Genomic DNA, 19,555 nt, shown 5'->3' with positions numbered 1-19,555 from the left:
CCTCTCTTGGGGAAATCTCAACTATTCAATCGCTGGACTATGAAGAATCCAGATTCTATCTCATGGAAGTGGTAGCTCAAGATGGGGGTGCTCTTCTTGCTAGTGCTAAGGTGCTGGTCACAGTACAGGATGTGAATGACAATGCCCCAGAAGTGATACTCACTACTTCCAGCAGTTCTGTCTCTGAAGACTGTCTTCCTGGGACCATAATTGCACTGTTTAGCATACACGATGGTGATTCTGGGGAGAATGGTGAGACTTCATGTTCTATTCCAAGGAACTTGCCTTTCAAATTAGAAAGGTCAGTTGATAATTACTATCACCTATTAACAACAAGAGCTCTGGACAGAGAAGAGACTTCAGATTATAACATCACAGTAACAGTTACTGACCATGGAACCCCACCCCTGTCTACAGAAAACCAAATCTCCCTGAAAGTAGTGGATATCAATGACAACCCACCTACCTTCTCTCAGACCTCCTACTCTACTTCTATCCCTGAAAATAACCCCAGAGGTGTCTCCATCTTCTCTGTGACAGCCCATGACCCTGACAGTGGTGACAATTCTAGGATCACTTACTCACTGGCAGAATATACATTAGAGGGAGTGCCTCTATCCTCTTATGTCTCCATAAACTCAGACACTGGTGTCCTGTATGCACTATGCTCCTTTGACTATGAGCAGTTAAGAGACCTGCAGCTACTGGTGAAAGCCAGTGACAGTGGGAACCCTCCACTCAGCAGCAACGTGTCACTGAACTTGTTTGTGCTGGATCAGAATGACAACATCCCTGAGATCCTGTATCCCACCCTTCCTACTGACGGTTCTACTGGTGTAGAGCTGGCACCCCGCTCTGCAGAGCCTGGATACCTGGTGACCAAGGTGGTGGCAGTGGACAGGGACTCTGGTCAGAATGCATGGCTGTCCTACCGCCTGCTCAAGGCCAGTGAACCTGGGCTTTTCTCGGTAGGGCTGCACAATGGCGAGGTGCGCACAGCACGGGTGCTACTGGATAGAGATGCGCTCAAGCAGAACCTCCTGGTGGCTGTTCAGGACCATGGCCAGCCACCTCTCTCAGCCACCGTCACGCTCACAGTAGCTATGGCTGACAGCATCCCCGATGTTCTGGCCAATCTGGGTAGCATCAAGCCCCCCTCCTACTCTGACGATTCAGATCTTACACTCTACCTCGTGGTAGCAGTGGCTGCAGTCTCTTGTGTCTTCCTGGCCTTTGTCATTGTGATGCTGGCACTTAGACTACGACGTTGGCACTCCTCACGCCTGCTCCAGGTTTCCAGAGGCAGGTTGACTGGCATGCCCACCTCCCACATTGTGGGTGTGGATGGGATGCAGGCTTTCCTGCAGACCTATTCCCATGAGATCTCCCTCACTGCGGACTCCCGAAAGAGTCATCTGATCTTTCCCCAACCCAACTATGCGGATACTCTCATTAGTGAAGAGAGTTGTGAGAAAAGTGAACCTCTTCTGGTGTCTGATAAGGTAAATGCAAACAAAGAAGAACCAAGAATTGATAAGGTTAGTTCTTTCTTATAGTAAGAATTACTGGAGCATTTTTTTCCTTTGTTTCCTCAGTTTTCCGACACATTAAAAATCAGCTAATTAGGGCTGGGGATATAGCTCAGTTGGTGAAATGCTTGCCTAGCATGCACAGGCCCTGGGTTCAATCCCCAGCACCACCAAACCAAAAAAAATCAACTAATTATTAGTGAATCTTTATTTGCCTTATTGCAGAGTAACTTTATTTTGATTGATAAGTGATGCTTTTTCCATTTGTTTTCAATTGTTTTGAACTTGCTATGTTTTCTCAATCTGTACTCATTTTGGAATATCTGATAACAGTAGACTTAAGTACATATCTTCAAATGGTAAACATAATCCTTTACTCAAAGATTTTGTTAGTTCAGAACAACTATTCTGTTAATAGAAGAGTTATTCTGTGAATTCAAGTTGTTAGACATATGAACTCTTTTGAATATTTGCCTAGACACCATTAGTGAACATGTTTTGGAAAGATATTTGCAGGATTTGTATTTTAGTATACTTGAAGTTTTCATAAGGAAATCATTTATAGTACTCACATAAACCAGTGGACAAGTACAGAAACCTGTGCAAAATCAGAAATGTAGAATTAACTTATAGTGATGATAATGTCTGTAGCATTCTGAAACCAGAAAAGTTTGGGTTAACCCATATAATTATTGCCTATTTGTTGAGGAAAGAAATCAGTGAGAAGAAACTTTAGAATTGTGTTTCATTCTGTGATATAGGTTATAGTCTCAAAAGAGATAATGCTACATTCAATAAGTGTAACTATGTCATACGCTTGGCATCACTGGTTATGGGTAGCCACTTATCAGAATCAATATCTGCTAATATGCTTGCATTTCCATATGTGTTGGCACAATTCTGCTTTATTACAAGAGTCTAAGGTTTCTATTTGAAAAATCAATGCAACTTAACGATACCTTGAAATTATAAAATTCATTTCTGAGGAATGTATTCATCTTAATAGATTTTTCTTAGTGAAAATGCTAGTCTATGAGCTTCAAGTTCATGAGCATGGATCATATAAGGGAAGAAATACAACTGCTTGATTTGATTCATTTTCTGCCATTTCTTTGCTGAAAATGATTTTCAGGTACTTCTTACTGGAAGATTGTAAATCTTTCAAATTTTATACATTCCACACTTTGCACATCAGTGGCAAATTATTAAAAAATGGAAGAAAATTAGTAGGTGAATATTAGAGGGTGAATATAGATTATGTTACTCAACATTGGAAAAATTTATTGACACATTTAGAAAACTAGAACCACTTGATTTTTATTTTTAAGCCTTTATTTAAATGACATCCAATTATATGTATATATGGACAATCCTAACCTCAATGTAAAATGTGCAGAATCACTGAATAGTTAATGCATCCAAAAAATAACAAAAGGTCTGTATGGTAGATGCTGACATCAATTGCTCCTACATGGAAACTCATTTTTCCATTACTTTTTAAAGAAAAAGTTATAGATTTGGGTATATATCCTGAGTCAACTTTTGTGTGCAATAAACAAACGTCTTTTAAATCTCACTAACCTACCAATAGTCTTTGCATTATAAAATGCTTGCTGCAACACTCAGTATATGTATTGTGTGTGTGTGTGTGTATATATATATATATATACATATATATATATTCAAATATTTGAATCTTTAATTTTATATGTGCTCTGAAAAGATAAATTTCCAGTGCTAATTGAAGTGTTCATACAATGGTGGAAAGTCATTTTGCTTGGCTGTTTTGAAGCAGGCTGTTTTTATTCAGTATATATTTTTAGTGGTTTGGGGATCAAATGCAAAGCCTTCCTCATGCTAGGCAAGTACTCTACCACGGAGCTACATCTCTAGTAATGTTTTTATGTTTGCATAAAGGTGCCAGTGAATGGCTGTACAATGAGAAGTTGAACATGCTTTAAAGTTTTTCCCTTATAAAATGACTTCATATTGCTACACATCTGACAAGTTTTAGAGTAACAGTATAGTATGTAGGTTAGATACTTTATGAGGACTTTCTAGTTTTGAATGGAGTTAAAACTGTAAGACACATGTCAGAACCCAGAAAATTAGCATTCTTATTGACAAAGAAAGAATGTCAATGAAAAATGTTGAGATCATCATATAATAACCTGGAGAACAAAGGAAAAATAGACAACATAAATGTCTTTCCTTGGATTATACTTGAGAAAAGTATAAGGACTCATACTTCACCCTCCCCCAAATCCAAGCAACTCACCATTTTTAAACTCACCATTTGGAAAGAAACAGTACAATTGAGGACAATTATAATGTAGTATTGAAAAACATCACTTATGAGTTTTTCAATCATACTCTTTTAATTAAAAGTAGACACTTTAACACTAAGAAAAGAGACTCTTGCTTCTTACTCTATTTCTACTTTATAAAAATTATCAGCCTCTTGCTTACCTATCAATTCTTTTGGGGGTAAAATAATAAAGGTAATATTTTCAGAAAGTGAAATATAGTACAAAACTAAGAGCTACAAGATTTAGTACTTGAAATAACAATACACATCATGTTGATGCTTCAACAGTTTTTATACTACATCTTCTGCAGTCACCAACATTTCCTTTTGTTTGCTTTTCTATTTGCTATTTTATTGAGTCCTCAGTTCTACTAAGGTAAACAGGGAAGACATTATTGTGACCATTTTATGAATATGGAAGCTAAAATTATGATGATGCTAATAAACAACTTGAGCAAGTTTATCTCTGTTCTCTGATGAGTAAAACACATTTCATTTGGATGGATAAAGTTCAAGTTCAAAGGAATGACAGCACATTTAATATTTCAAATGTTCAAGTGTAGTCTCTCATCAACTTCCTGCTGTGAAGATATCCATCAGAGAACCTGCCTACTGGCTTCTCCTTGTTGGCCACTGATTCAGATGAGAGTGACAATGCCAAGATCACCTACTCCTTTATCAATATTGGTAAAGCAGTGAGACAAGTTAAATGGCAAAATAGGGGAACTCACCACTGCTGGAAGACTGGACTTTGAAGAGGGAGCTACCCGCTTGGGGTAGAAACAAAAGATGGTGGGAGTCACACTGCACACTGTAAATTACAAATAGATATTTTGGATGAAAATGACAATGCCCTGGAGATTACTCTGGCTTCTGAATCCTAACATATAGAAAAAAGATGCTGGGCTGGGGACCACTGTTGCTGTGCTCATTGTTGTAGTGATCTAGATTCTGGATTTAATGAGAAAATCCTCCGCCAACTAAAAGGGAAATTTCCATTAGTTTAAGATACAAAACACATATATAGGTTGTGACAGATAGTTCCCTGGACAGGGAGGAGATCCCAGAATACAATGTCATTATTGTAGCCACCTACAAAGGCAATCTGCCTCTCTCCTCCAGCACAAGTTTTACCCTATACATCACTGACATCAACAATAATGCTCTAGTTCTCTACCAGGTCTCCTAGTTAGTCTATATAGTCTAAAACAACCCTCCTGGGGCCTCCATTGCTCAAGTTAGTGCCTTCAACCCAGACCTAGAGCCCAATGGCCAAGTCTTCTACTCCATCATGGCCAGTGACTTGGAGCCTTGAGCATTGTTATCCTACATGTCTGTGAGTGAACAGAGGCCAGTGGTGTTCACACAGTGAGCCTTCAACCATGAGCAGCTATGCTCCTTTGAGCTGACTCTGCAGGCTCATGATCATAGCTTACCCACACTCACCACCAACATGAGCCTGAGTGTATTGACTACCACAATGCTCCATGGGTACTGTACCTGGCACTAGTGCCTGACAGCTCAGCACTCTTCAACACTGTGCTGCAAGCCACGAAGGTCTGCTACCTGGTCACCAAGGAAGACACTGACTCAGGACACAATGCCTGGCTGTACTACCATGTGCCACAGGCCACACGGGTGAGGTGTACACAGTGTGTGCCTTCAGCGACAAGGATGTGACTCGCCAGCACCTACTAGTCGCTGTGCTTGATGGTGGTTAATCACCTCTTTTGGCCACTGCCACCCTGCTCCTGACCTTTGCTGACAGCCTACAGGAGGCACTACCAGAACTCAGTGACCATCCTGTGCCCTCTGACTCCCAGGGTGAGCTGCAGTTCTACCTGGTGGTGGCATTGGCCTTGATCTCAATGCTCTTTCTCCTGATAGTGATTCTGGACATCACCTTGCAACTACTACCCTCCGCCAACCCTACTGGTGAGGGCTGCTTTCAACCTGGTCTCTGCTCAAAGGCTGTACTGGAGATTCTCCCCACCTACAAGAAAGGGACTTTGCCTTATTTCTACAATCTCTGTGCTGCCCACAGTCTTCAAAGACTGAGCTTAAATTAGTCAATATAAAACTTGAAAATACTATACCATAAGAGCTGTGTGACAAAAAGGCTCTTGGTTTGACAGTTCCAATAATGACAATCCCAACATGATTTCCAGTTTGATCCATTTGCAACAGGTGAGTTTCTTCAGTCTTTCATCCATCTGTGACTATAATTAAGTTTCAACTTATTAGAGATAAAAGGTATAAAGGTTAAATGTACCCTGATTTTGTTGGGTTTTATTAATTTTTCTAGACATGGAGCTAGGAAATTCTTTGTAGGCTTATCTGTGCTGCAGTTGTTCTTTCCTGGAAAGTCTCCCTAAGCTCTGGGCATGGTGGCATATACCTGTAATTCCAACTACTAGAAGGCTGAGGCAGGAAGATCTCAAGTTTAAGGCCAACCTGGGCAATGTAGTAAAACTGCATCTCAAACATTTAAAAACAAATTTAAATGACTGGGGATGTAGGTCAGTGGTAGAGCAGCCTGTGTTCAATTCCTAGTACCAGGAAAAAAAGTATCTTTGTTGTGGTCTTAAAATTTTGAATTCTAAAACAATATAATCAGAAACAGTTTTAATAAAGTAGTGTCTCACACTGTCATTATGAGACATTATCTTTAAATAAACATAACTCTACACAGTTAAGTGACTTACTTCCCATAAGTAATCCTAAAATATATGTAATATAATAAACATATTAAAATGTATTTTAGGTAGCATTGATATTTTGCTTACTTTGCATGTTTTTAAAGGCATACACAGATGCATCCTATATCAGTTCACAACCTATATGTTAGTAGAAACTGCTAATGAGCCAAATGTGGTGGTGCATGCCTGTAATCCCAGCTACTTGGGAGGCTGAAGCAGAAGAATTGCAAATTAGAAGCCAACCTCAGCAATTTAGCAAGACCCTGTCTCAAAATTAAAAAGAAAATGGTCTGGGAATATAGTTCAGTGGTAAATCATAGCCCCCAGTTCAGTCTCCACTACAAAAAAGAAAAAAAAAAGACAATTATATCTAAAAATGGCAACCAAGAGCTGGGTTGTTGCTCAGGGTTAGATGAGGGGCCCTGAGTTCACCCCAACATTGGAAACAAAAAATTAAAATAAGGTTGGATGCAGTGGCCATGTATGTTATCTCAAGAACCTGGTAAACTGATATAGGAGAATGGAAAGTTCAAAGCCAGTCCCAGCAACTTTCCAGACCCCTGTATCAAAATATAATAATAATAATAATAATAATAATAATAATGGGACTGGGGATGTAGCTCAGTGGTAAAATGCCCCTGGGTTCAATCCCCAGTACTACAAATAAATAAACAATTAGTTAACACTGACAATTCTGTAATTGCTGCTATAGTAGATTGTTTCAAAAATGTGTTTATGATTTTTGGTGTTTTTATTGAAACTGAAGACAAATGAAAATGGTGGTGTAGTGCAATAATTCAAAGGTTACAGAAAAGTGCAATATTTCTGTTCTCCAAGCTCCTAAGAGATATTTTCACAAAAATGAATAACACATTCCAGAAAACATTTAAAATCATTCAAAATCAAATCTTTTATTCTTCTAAATGCTTCACTCTCATGGAGAGAGTAATATGAATGTCATCTCCACAGATTTAATATAAATAAAATCCTTGGTATGGTAGTTTCACAAAACAGTGTGATATTAAGTTGGGACTCACTGTCGCTGTTCACCAACCTGGACAAGAAAATCAATGCGAACTCGGGTTATATCCTCCAACCACAAAACAGATCAGACACCAAAAGTGTGCAGAAATTCTGTCTTAAATGGTTCGCTAGTGGTCATGGCTTGTGTAAGAACCTTGACCTCTGTTTCTGAGGAACGCTCTTCTTCCTACTCATAATCCCAGAGAAGTCCATAGAGCTAGTCATAGCAGCTCTGCAGAGGTGCCAACACTGTGACCTGCTGCTCCTGCTCCTGCTCTTCACTTTCCTGTGGTTGCTCTGTGGAGCTGGGACTCCACAGATCCACTACTCTATTCCCAAGGAGCTAGATAAAGGTTCCTTCGTTGGCAATGTCACCAAGGACCTGAAATTGGAGCCCCAAGAGCTCATGGAGCATGGAGTCAGCATTGTCTCCAGAGGTAGGATGCAGCTTTTCTCTCTGAACCCACGAAGGGGCAGCTTGGTCACAAGGGAAGGATACATCGGGAGGAGCTCTGTGCTCAGAGCACGTGGTGTCTGATAAAGTTTAACATCCTTATCCAGGATAAACTGAATCTTTATTCGTGGAAGTGAAAATAGTGGACATTAATGATAATGCACCCTGATTCTTAAGGGAAGAATTGGAAGTGAAAATTCTTGAAAACATAGTTCCATCTTCTCACTCTTTACTAATGGAGGTCTATGATCCTGATGTGGGAATAAACTTACTTCAGAACTTCAAGCTCAGCAGCAACAGACACTTTTCAGTGGATGTGCAAAGCCAAGCCCAAGGGCCCAAGTACCCAGAGCTGGTGCTGGAGTATGCCCTGGACGGAGAGAGAAGGCGTTCACCACCTGATCCTTACTGCCATGGATGGTGGTAACCCTGTCCCATCAGGTATGGCACCAATTGTGGTAACCATCCTAGATGTGAATGACAATGCTCCAGTGTTTACTCAACCCATCTACTACATAAGTGTTCCTGAAAATCTTGCCTGTAGGCACACCAGTGTTGTTGGTAAATGCCACTGATCGGGATGAAGGAGTCCATGCCCAAATTACATATTCCTTGTGAAGATCACAGAGAAGATCACACGGATTTTCTGCTTGAATGTTTTAACTGGAGAAATTTCAACTTCTGCAACTCATGACTATGAGGATTCTAGCTTTTATGAACTGAATGTTGAAGCCCGGGATCAGCCAGGTCTTCAAGACAGAGCAAAAGTCTTAATAACCATCTTGAATGTGAATGATAATGTACCAGAAGTGGTTATTACATCTGGAAGCAGAACAATCACTGAAAATGTACCTCCAGGAACAGTAATTGCTCTTTTTCAAGTGTGTGATCGAGATTCTGTACTGAATGGCCTGGTAACATGTTCCATTGTTAAAAGTCTCCCATTTGAATTGGAAAAATCAGTAGATGATTATATTGATTAGTGACAAATGCAGTTCTAGATGGGGAACAGATGTCCTTGTACAACAACACTGTGATAGCTACAGACAAAAGAATACCTCCTCTGTCTACAGAAAAGCTCATCTCCCTACAAGTGGCAGACAATAATGATAACCCACCCATTTTCTCCCATTCATCCTACTCTATGTCACTGAGAACAATTCCAGAGGTGCTTCCATCTTCTCTGTGAATTCACTGGACCCTGACAGTGAAGAGAATGCCCAAGCTGCCTACTCCCTGACTGAGGACATCCTCAAGGGGCATTTCTGTCTTCCTACCCCTCCATCAACTCTAGCACTGGTGTCCTGTATGCACGGTGCTCCTTTGTGAACATGTTAGAGACATCCAGGTACTGGTGATAGCCAGCAACAATGGGAACCCACCACCACTCATAGCAATGCATCATTGAACCTGCTGGTGCTGGATTAGAATGACAATGTGCCTGAGATCTCATATCCTCTCCTCCCCACTGATGGCTCCACTGGGCTAGAACTGACTCCCCTCTCTGCAAAGCCTGGTTATCTGGTGACCAAAGTGGTGGCAGTGGACAGAGATTCAGTTCAGAATGCGTGGCTGTCTTACTGCCAGCTCAAGGCCAGTGAGCCAGGACTCTTCTCAGTGGGACTGCACACAGGCGAGGTGTGAACAGCAGGGGCCCTGCTAGACAGAGATTCACTCAAGCAGAGTCTTGTGGTGGCAGTCCAGGACCATGGTCATCCCCCTCTTTGGCCTCAGTCACACTCACTGTGGTGGTGGCCAACAGCATCCCTGATTTGAGCCATTTCAAGCCCCTGCATGACTCTGAAATCTCTGTCCTCACGCTCTACCTAATAGTGGCAGTAACTGCTGTTTCCTGCATCTTCTTTGCCTTTGTTACGGTGCTCCTGGTGCTCAGACTGCGAAACTGGCACAAATCAAGCTTTCTGAAGTCTGCAAATGGGGGTTTGTCAAGTCCACCTCGCACTTTGTGGGTATGGACAGGGTACAAACTTTCCTGCAGACATATTCTAATGAGATCTCACTCACCTTGGACTCAAGGAGCCACATCATCTTCCCCCAACCCAACTATGCTCACATGCTCATGAGTCAGGAGAGTTTTGTGGAAAATGAACTTCTTTTGATACAGAAAGATTCAGGATTTTGTAAAGAGGAGGATCCCCTTGTTCAGGTGAGGTTATGGTTTTTATTCTTTTTTATTTAACAGAAAATTTTAAAATGCTTTGATCCATGCTGTTCTCTTAGTCTTTTGCAGCAAATCATGTAATTCTGATGTTTTTCTTTTATATAAATCAATCTTTTCAATCTTGGTTTTCTTGAATTTGATTTTAAAAACTTAATGCACACTTTAGTTTGTTTTTTAACCCTTCTTTTTTAGGAAAGCTGTGCCTTTGATTTCGTACATCTCACATCTTAGTTTTGTTCCTATTATGTGACATTTGTGAAATCCTTTCTTCTTCTGATATTAAAAAAACTGAATTACAGCCTCTGTTAAATAAGATTAAGATCTTAGTAGCCAGGAGCAATAGAGCACACCTATAATTCCAGCAACTCAGGAGGCTGAGGCAAGAAGATCACAAGTTCTAGACCAGCCTCAACAACTTAAGAAGGCTCTAAGAAACCTAGTGAGACCCTGTTACAAAATAAAAAAATAAAAAGGGCTGGGGATGTAGCTCACTAATAAAGTGTCCCAGGTTCAATCCCCAGTATCCCCCCAAAAAAGGTCTTTGTGTTTCCTCAATGTTACTAAATAATTGTAAGTGTTTTCTAAAATGATGGCAATTTCATCGTATGAAAGATTTTCTGTTTTACTCCTTAGGAATTAAAAATTATTCTTTAAAAAAAATAAGAATCACCAATGCCTGTAGCAAAGAATTCCTGCTCTTTGGTTTTAAAAGACGTGAATAATAGTCCTAGACTATATCTCCCATTCATTTTGTCCAGTCAAAATCTCTATAGTCTTAATGTTTAACACTAAAATTTAATTAAACTAAAATTTAAAAATTAAAAATTTATGAAAAATTTCAAACTATGAAGCAGAATATTGAACAAGTATTTATTGACATCTCCATTTTTATAATTATTGGATTATTAAAAATAAGCACTGGTGCTGTGCAACTACCACAATGTTTTCTGCATATTGTGTGTTTAATAATATTTAATAGTGAAAATGATTTTTAGTGGAGGCTCTGTAGTGACCACTTATAGGAAATATCTGTAAAGATAGAGGACTGACTGGTGAATGGAAGAATGAAGGATTAATAAGGATCAAATAAAAAATTTATATTATAGCTTTTTAAACCCAAATATAAAACAGAACTTCTGTTATATAGGAACTCATATTTGAAGGAAAGGGGATTATCATGTAGAGGAATGATTAGTCTTATTCATTATGACCAAAATATGCCAGTGAAATTATGGTGTGGTAATAACATAGCAAAGTTTTTTTGTCAGAGTTGTTCTAACAGGAAAAGGATTGTTAAGGAGATAGGAGATTCTATTTTTGGCAGTCTTCAAAAATAAATTGATGGTCCTGGAATTAATGAAGTATAAGGAATTCTATAATTTGGTGAATTGTAGAATTACATTACAGCAAAGTTTTTTTTTACAATCTTGAGTTACATGATTCTATGATCTGATAATAGAGAGAATTGACCACATATGCATCTAAATTTGGAATACAGAGAAAAATAATCAAGAAGTTAATTGAAAATCTGTAAGAACTTCATTTGTAGTCTGAGTTTGCTGATCTTCATAAAGATAACATTGGAGACTTGAAGTTATAGGTCAGTGACAGAGTACTTGCCTAACATGTACAAGGCCCTAGGTTCAAATTCCACAATTGCAAAACACACACACACACACACACACACATTGAGTTGGTCTTTTAAATAAAATGATAAAAGTAATACATCTTTTTTAAATCAATATTGTGATATTTGCATTTCTGCAATTATTTTACAATTGTTTATTTCAAGTTTCCAAATGTATATGGCTAACCAAGAGATTCCATACATTTTCAAATCTGATTTGTTGGACATTTGTGATATGATCCTTTGATGTGTTTGATCAGAATTTAAGAGTAAAGTTGGCCAGGTATATCCTGTAGTCCCAGTGACTCATGAGTTCAAAGCCAGCCTCAGCAACTTAAGAAGGCAATTGTGAGACCCTGTGTCTAAATAAAATATATAAAGGGCTGGGGATGTGGCTCAGTGGTTAAGCCCCTCAGAGTTCAATCCCTGGTGCCAAATAAATTAAGAGTAAATTGTAATTTTAAACAAATGGAATCTTGGGTATTAGTCATGTGGAGTCAGATGATCTTATACAAATTTGATGATTTGGTTTTTTAATACCCTGAGAATATGAATGATGTTTTACTGTATCACCAGTTTTGGGTGATTTAACTACATCTTGACCATCTGTCATTATAGGTAAAGTTAGCTGAGTTACATGGGTAGTAGACTGACTTATTTTTTTTTACCTGAGTTACCTGTTATCATTTCATTTAAACAAAACATTTCAGTAATCAAAAAAAATTAGATTCTACTCTTACAATAGTTATTCATTCATTTAGTCATTCATGGGTCACATATAAAGTGATCAATTGCTAAACATTCTGGAAACCATGAAATTTACTAATTAAGACTATTTGAACTACCCACCAAACAGATCATCACTACTAAGATAGGCTGTCAGAGATTTTCAGCATATACTGAATTTTCAAGCTTGGGGGGATATGTCTATCAAATTATTGATCTCTTTTATCATCTGTGGAAAAATATTCCAGTCTGATAAAACTTATGTTGAGATGACATTTTTTTAAAGGGAGGAAGTAAAACTCAGAAAGAATCATGAGAAAATACATCTTTGCTTGGCAATAAACTAATCAGAATTCTAACTAAACTAAACAAACAGTCTTCAATAGAAAAAGTCTCATAAAGAAAAGAAAGAAGATAATTCCATGTCTGGAAAAATCTGTAGACTTTCCATAGAAATTTTAAATACAAGTAAAAAAAAATGAAGGTCAGATTCTTCCCAATAACTTTATCTATAACATAGTGTCTTTAAAACTATAAAATTATCTTGATTTGATCTATTTAGCTTATGTTATATTTATTAAATGTATTTTGATTGTCCAGAAGAGATCTTTAATGTTTAATTTTATGTTGTGGAATAACTTAGAAATCTTGAACACTAGAGTTAATGAAGCCTTTTTAGGAAATATACATACACATATATAGATAAATATATTGAATATACACAAATATTATATCAAACGTTTACTTTTTTAACTGCAATGGTTGAATTTTTTCTATGTGCAATAAAGTGTGAGTGCCAATAAGTAACTTCAAAAGTTGGAAGACAAAAGAGGTTCAAAAAATGTATCTGTAATTAACAAATACCCATTCGTGAACACTGTTGCATTAATCAGTGTCTTAAAATGGATTTTTAAAGTATATCAGAGGTATTCGGAGTGAAGATACAAGTAAAAAGGGAAATTTTGAGGGATGAAACTTACTTTCTGTAAAACCAGTTTATTTTGCTTCAATATGATGCAATAACATAGTAAGGACTCTGAGCGCCGCTGTTCACCAACCAGGAGAAAGGGGTGCGATGAAATCCGACAGGCAACACCGAGTTTTACAGCACATCCACAAAAATCCGTCAGATTAAAACAAGCCCTCTTTCAAGCTGCGCCAAAGTCAAGCCTCTCTGCAGCTGGGTTCTGGGCCTCCCTTCGGAATACAGAGGGGTCCGAGCAGGAACACCTGCACTCAGCAGCTCATTCCGAGACACCCCAGGGTCTAAGCAAGATCAGCAGGACGACATGGCGGCTCCGCAGAGGGGCGAGAACTACAGAGGATTCGTCCTTCTTTTCATATTTTTGGGGACCTGGTGGGAAGCCTGGGCAGGACAAATTCTCTATTCCGTGACAGAGGAGACAGATGAAGGGTCTTTCGTGGGTCATATTGCAAAGGACCTGGGTCTGGAACCCCAGGAGCTGGCGGAGCGAGGAGTCCGAATCGTTTCCAAAGGTAAGACGCAGCTTTTCTCTCTGAACCCGCGAAGCGGCAGCTTGGTCACCGCAGGCAGGATAGACCGGGAGGAGCTCTGCGCCCAGAGCGCGCGGTGTCTGGTGAGTTTTAACGTTCTGATGGAGGACAAAATGAATCTTTACCCTATAGAAGTGGAAATATTGGATGTTAATGACAATGCTCCCAGATTCTTGACGAAAGAAATAAACGTAAAAATAATGGAGAATACAGTTCCTGGAATGCGGTTTCCACTAAACGAGGCTGGAGATCCAGATGTGGGCACGAACTCCCTCCAGAAATACCAGCTTAGCCCCAATCGCCACTTCTCCCTGGTTGTGCAAAATGGAGACGATGGAATTAAGTACCCAGAACTGGTGCTGGAACAGGTGCTGGACAGAGAGGAAGAGATGATTCACCATCTGGTCCTCACAGCCTATGATGGTGGAGACCCACCTTTATCTGGCATCCTGCATATCCAAGTGACAGTAGTTGATGTGAATGATCACACACCAGTCTTCTCTCTACCCCAGTACCAAGTGGCTGTACCTGAGAACATGCCAGTGGGCACAACACTTCTCACCGTAAATGCAGTCGACCCAGATGAGGGGGTCAATGGAGAAGTGACATATTCTTTTCGAAAAATAACTCCAAAACTTCTACAAATATTCCATCTGAACTCCCTTACAGGAGAATTATCAACTTTAGAAAGCCTGGATTATGAAGAATCTAGCTTCTATGAAATTGAAGTTCAGGCTCAGGATGGTCCTGGTAGTCTGACAAAGGCAAAAGTATTAATCACAATTTTAGATGTGAATGACAATGCTCCAGAAGTGACTGTGATGTCCATAAGCAACTCAATCCCTGAAGACACACCTCCCAGGACAGTAATTGCTCTTTTCTACCTTCAAGACAGAGATTCTGGGGAAAATGGAGAGGTGACTTGCACTCTTCCAGAAAATCTGCCTTTTAAATTAGAAATATCAATAGATAATTATTATAGATTGATCACAGCAGAAAACCTGGACCGGGAAAAACTCTCTGTGTACAACATCACACTGAAAGCTACAGATGGTGGAACTCCTCCTCTGTCCACAGAAACTCACATCTCCATACATGTGGCAGACACCAATGACAACCCACCCACATTCCCTCACTCTTCTTACTCTATCTACATCCCTGAGAACAACCCCAGAGGTGCTTCCATCTTCTCAGTGACTGCATATGACCCTGACAGTGACAAGAATGCCCAGATCACTTATTCCTTAGATGAGGATGCCACCCAGGAGACATCACTGTCCTCCTATATCTCCATCAACTCTGACACTGGTGTTCTGTATGCACTTCAATCCTTTGACTATGAGCAGTTTCGTAACCTACAACTGAGAGTGACTGCACATGACAGTGGGGACCCACCTCTCAGCAGCAAGGTCTCATTGAACTTGTTTGTCTTGGACCAGAACGACAATGTGCCTGAGATTCTGTATCCCACTCTCCCCACAGATGGGTCCACTGGGGTGGAGTTGGCACCCCGCTCTGCAGAGCCTGGTTATTTAGTGACCAAGGTGGTGGCAGTAGACAAAGACTCAGGCCAGAATGCTTGGCTGTCCTACCACCTGCTCAAGGCCAATGACCCAGGGCTTTTCTCTGTGGGGCTGCATACTGGTGAGGTACGCACAGCACGGGCCCTTCTGGACAGAGACACACTCAGACAGAGCCTGGTGGTGGCTGTCCAGGACCATGGCCAACCCCCTCTCTCAGCCACTGTCACATTCACTGTGGCTGTGGCTGATAGCATACCAGATGTCCTGGCAGAATTTGGCAGCAACGGGATGCCTGTGGACCCCAATGATTCAGACCTCACACTCTACTTGGTGGTAGCAGTGGCCACTGTCTCCTGTGTTTTCCTTGTCTTCGTTATTGTGCTGCTTCTACTCAGACTACAGCACTGGCATAAGTCACGCTTGCTCCGGGGCACAGGTGGTGGGTTGGAGGATGTGCCTGCCTCACACTTCGTGGGCATGGATGGGGTGCGCACCTTTCTGCAGACCTATTCCCACGAGATCTCCCTCACGTCAGATTCTCGGAAGAGCCACATTATCTTCCCCCAGCCCAACTATGTGGACACACTCATCAGCCAGGAAAGCTGTGAGAAAAATGATTCTTTGTTAACATCCATAGATTTTCATGAATGTAAGGGTGAAGTCCCAAGGAATCAGGTGAGTTCAGTTCTTTATTTTTATTTCCATGAGGATTACATTTTGCAAGAGATGTTCCTATTTTTCAAAACAAGTATTTTGGAGATAAGGGTTAAGAAAACTTTAGGAGGCAAAAAGTTTATACTGGTTTATTTCACTGGTGATAATTTAATGTAGAACACATAGATTATGGTACCTATTTGAAGCATAGTGAAAACTTTGTACAGGATTGTGAATAAATAAGCTATCATATTTTTTACCTTCCACCTAATTTCCACTTGGTTTTCTTGCAAGCATATTTCTTTTTTTTTTTTTTTTTTTTTTTTTTTTTTTTTTTTTTTTCAGTGCTGGGGATCGAATCCTTGCTCATGTTAAGCAAGTGCTGTACTACTGAGCTACATCCCCAGCATCAACACTTGGCTTTTTTTCCCCTTGCTTCTTTGTAATACAAAATTTTTGTTTACTGGTTCTTTTTAGTTATACATGAAAGCAGAATCCTTTTTATATAATTATGCAAGCATGAAATCTATCTTATTCTAGTTGTAATCCGATTCTTATAGATGTACATGATGTACATGATGGTGGGATTCACTGTTATCTTCCTATATTACATGGGAAAATAATGTCAGATTCATTCTACTGTCTTTCCTTTTTCTATCCCCCTGCCTTCCTCTGTCCCCCACTGTCTAATCTACTGAATTTCTTTTCTTCCCCTCGCCCCCTTCTTATGGTGGGTTAGCTTCTATATATCAGAGAAAACATTCAACCTTTGGTTTTTTGGGGACTGGATTATTTCGCTTAGCATGATAGTCTCCAGATTCATCCATTTGCTGGCAAATGTCATAAATCATTCTTCTTTATGACTAAATAATACTCCATTGTGAATATATACCACATTTTCTTTATTCATTCATTTGTCGAAGGGCACCTAGGTTGTTTCTATAGCTTAGCTATTGTGAATTTAGTTTCTATAAACATTGATGTGGCTGTGTCACTGAGGTATGCTGATTTTAAATACTTTGAAAATAAATCAAGGGGTGAGATAACTGGGTCAAATGGTGGTTCCATTCCAAGTTTTCTGAGGAATCTCAATACTGCATTCTAGAGTGGTTACACCAATTTGCAGTCCCGCCAGCTTCTTAACTCATGTGCTTTATAAAAGAGAATGAATTATTGAGTCTTTCTCTGCATGCTAGGTTAGGAAGAGTACAACACATTTCAGTTGCCTTTTAAGGATTCTCTTTATGATTCAAGTCTCTAAAAAGTTCTCAAGGATTTTCCAGTCTGAAACATTTTTCTGTGTCCTGCTTCTGCTTGGTGGCACTGAAAATTGTGATTGCTTCCTCAACTATTTAAAATATAATAATCTAACAGTGTGGATGCTACTAGAAAGGGAGATTGACACCTAAATGATAAAATGTGTCAATCTTCATTAACATCTAATATAAGACAGACACAGTGTCTAATGCCAAACCAAAGGTCATTGACCAAAACTGATAAAATGTCAAATGAAATTTCATTTAAATCTTATAACTGGCATTTATGAAGTAGGCAATTACAAACTTTAACATAGAATTCCAACGTGCCATTTTAGTGGTATATCCATGTGAAGTATGTCTGTGGGCTCTCCAAGTGGGAGATTGGAGAAGCTGGCTCCACAAAACAACCATCTCATGCACTCAAACTGTAGAATGGTAGTCAATTTTATATATTGGGTCTGCTGAAAATTGCAGCTAGAAACAACTCAATCTGGGGCTACTTCCATATTCTTTAGTATAGCATTTTCATAAAGTTTAATACTTCAGATAGTTATCATCTGTAAGAGGTGAATAACAAGATAATCTTGATTCCAGGGATCTTCTGAATGTTCATTTAAAGGATTTTTCTAGTGTTGTATGTTGTACCTTGTAGTATTTTGCATATAAGAGACTTGCAACAGAATGAAAGAATATTTCATTTATTCTGTGGAGTTCAATGTATCACTTACAAAGGAACATACTGATATTGTGTGAGGAAATGTTCTCTGGCAGAAATATAGGTATCATGCATTTTGAAAAGAAAATTTCCTGATCAAAATTAGATGCTTAAAAATGGTTTTTAATAAAGGGGAGAAATCATCACTAAATTCACAGAGCTATTGCAAGCAAACTTTTCAGACTGTTTCCTTCAAATTCTGAGGTCATCATCAGTAGTAAAATAAGTTCAGATGTGGAGATCAGTGCTGGAGTATAATAGACCTCAGTAATTTCATGTCACAAAGCAAAATATTATCTCCGAGGTCTGGGAATGTATCTCAGTGGTAAAGTGCTTGCCTAGCACTGGGTCAATCCCCAGTGCTACAAAAATATCGATATATTATTTCCCTGGTATCTTTGAATATTGATACTATATTTTTTGACAAGGAGAATGATTGTATAATAGAAAAGAATAGGCTAACATTTAGACAACCTCCATTTCTTTTCTTGAGATAGTAGAAATGAGAATCAGGTAATATTACTCTAAAGGAAATCACTGAAACTCCTTTAGATGTATTGGAAGATAAATACAAATATCCTCTTCTTTAAAACAAATTTCAACATTATTAATGTTCTTTGAAAAAAAACTAACTAACCATCTTGAAGTAACTAGAAAAGTGGATTAAAACCTTAGGAGCAAAGAAAAGGAGAACATTATCCACTACGTTACTGCTGAATAAGTATGTAAAACAACTTTACTCTGTGATGGTTTATGCCAAGTCTGTTGCAGTCATCTTTAATATCATTAAACGCATATTTGAATATTGGGGAATAGTTATATCCACAGATAAATATTTATGTACTAGATCTACGTGATTTTCCTAAAACCCTGAAAATATGAGATAAAGCATGTCTGAGATTATCGTTTAAAACATTGTGTTAAATATATACACCAACCTAAGGAGTGTCAGTTAGACACACAATTATCCTACTGGTTAAAGTGAAAACAGCAAAGGCTGCAGTTAACTACTGTGGGCTCTGGGCGCCGCTGTTGTCCAAAGAGGAGAGCTTGGAGCTCACGATCTTCTCGCGCAACCGCAACGCGCTTTCCAGAACAGCCCTATGTGACTCCAGTGTGAGCCATTACACCGCTGCTTCCTACGGAAAAGAAGAATCTTTTCCTGGATTGGAACTGGAATTAAGAGTCCTTTCGGAGCTCCGAATATCTGCAGTACGGAGATCATTCGTAATCCCGAGTCTCCTGACTGGTGAGCAAGCTGAGGGGAACAAGAGGGATGGGGAGCAGCGCTGCGGAGAGGGGACAGACTGACAGGCGGCCAGTGCTTCTTCCCTTCCTACT

General features: G+C 39.3%; 1 protein-coding gene and 1 pseudogene across 2 annotated transcripts; both read left to right on the top strand.

Annotated features, from left to right (window-relative positions):
* The first annotated feature begins 62 nt into the window (after positions 1-62).
* On the top strand, positions 63-13,841 carry LOC306664311 (protocadherin gamma-A6-like; annotated as a pseudogene). The gene is made up of 4 exons: positions 63-1,538; positions 5,269-5,475; positions 5,661-5,772; positions 7,733-13,841. The product of its transcript is annotated as a protocadherin gamma-A6-like (transcript).
* On the top strand, positions 13,838-19,525 carry LOC306664310 (protocadherin gamma-A7-like; the record flags this gene model as incomplete). Its single annotated transcript, XM_079145144.1, has 2 exons — positions 13,838-16,235; positions 19,197-19,525. 2 exons carry the CDS (start codon positions 13,838-13,840, stop codon positions 19,523-19,525), a joined length of 2,727 nt encoding a protein of 908 aa, XP_079001270.1.
* Positions 19,526-19,555: the final 30 nt, after the last annotated feature.

This window comes from Sciurus vulgaris (assembly GCF_902686455.1).
Source record: "Sciurus vulgaris genome assembly, chromosome: 6".
NCBI lineage: Eukaryota > Metazoa > Chordata > Mammalia > Rodentia > Sciuridae > Sciurus > Sciurus vulgaris.
This window is presented reverse-complemented; position numbering and strand designations above follow the sequence as displayed.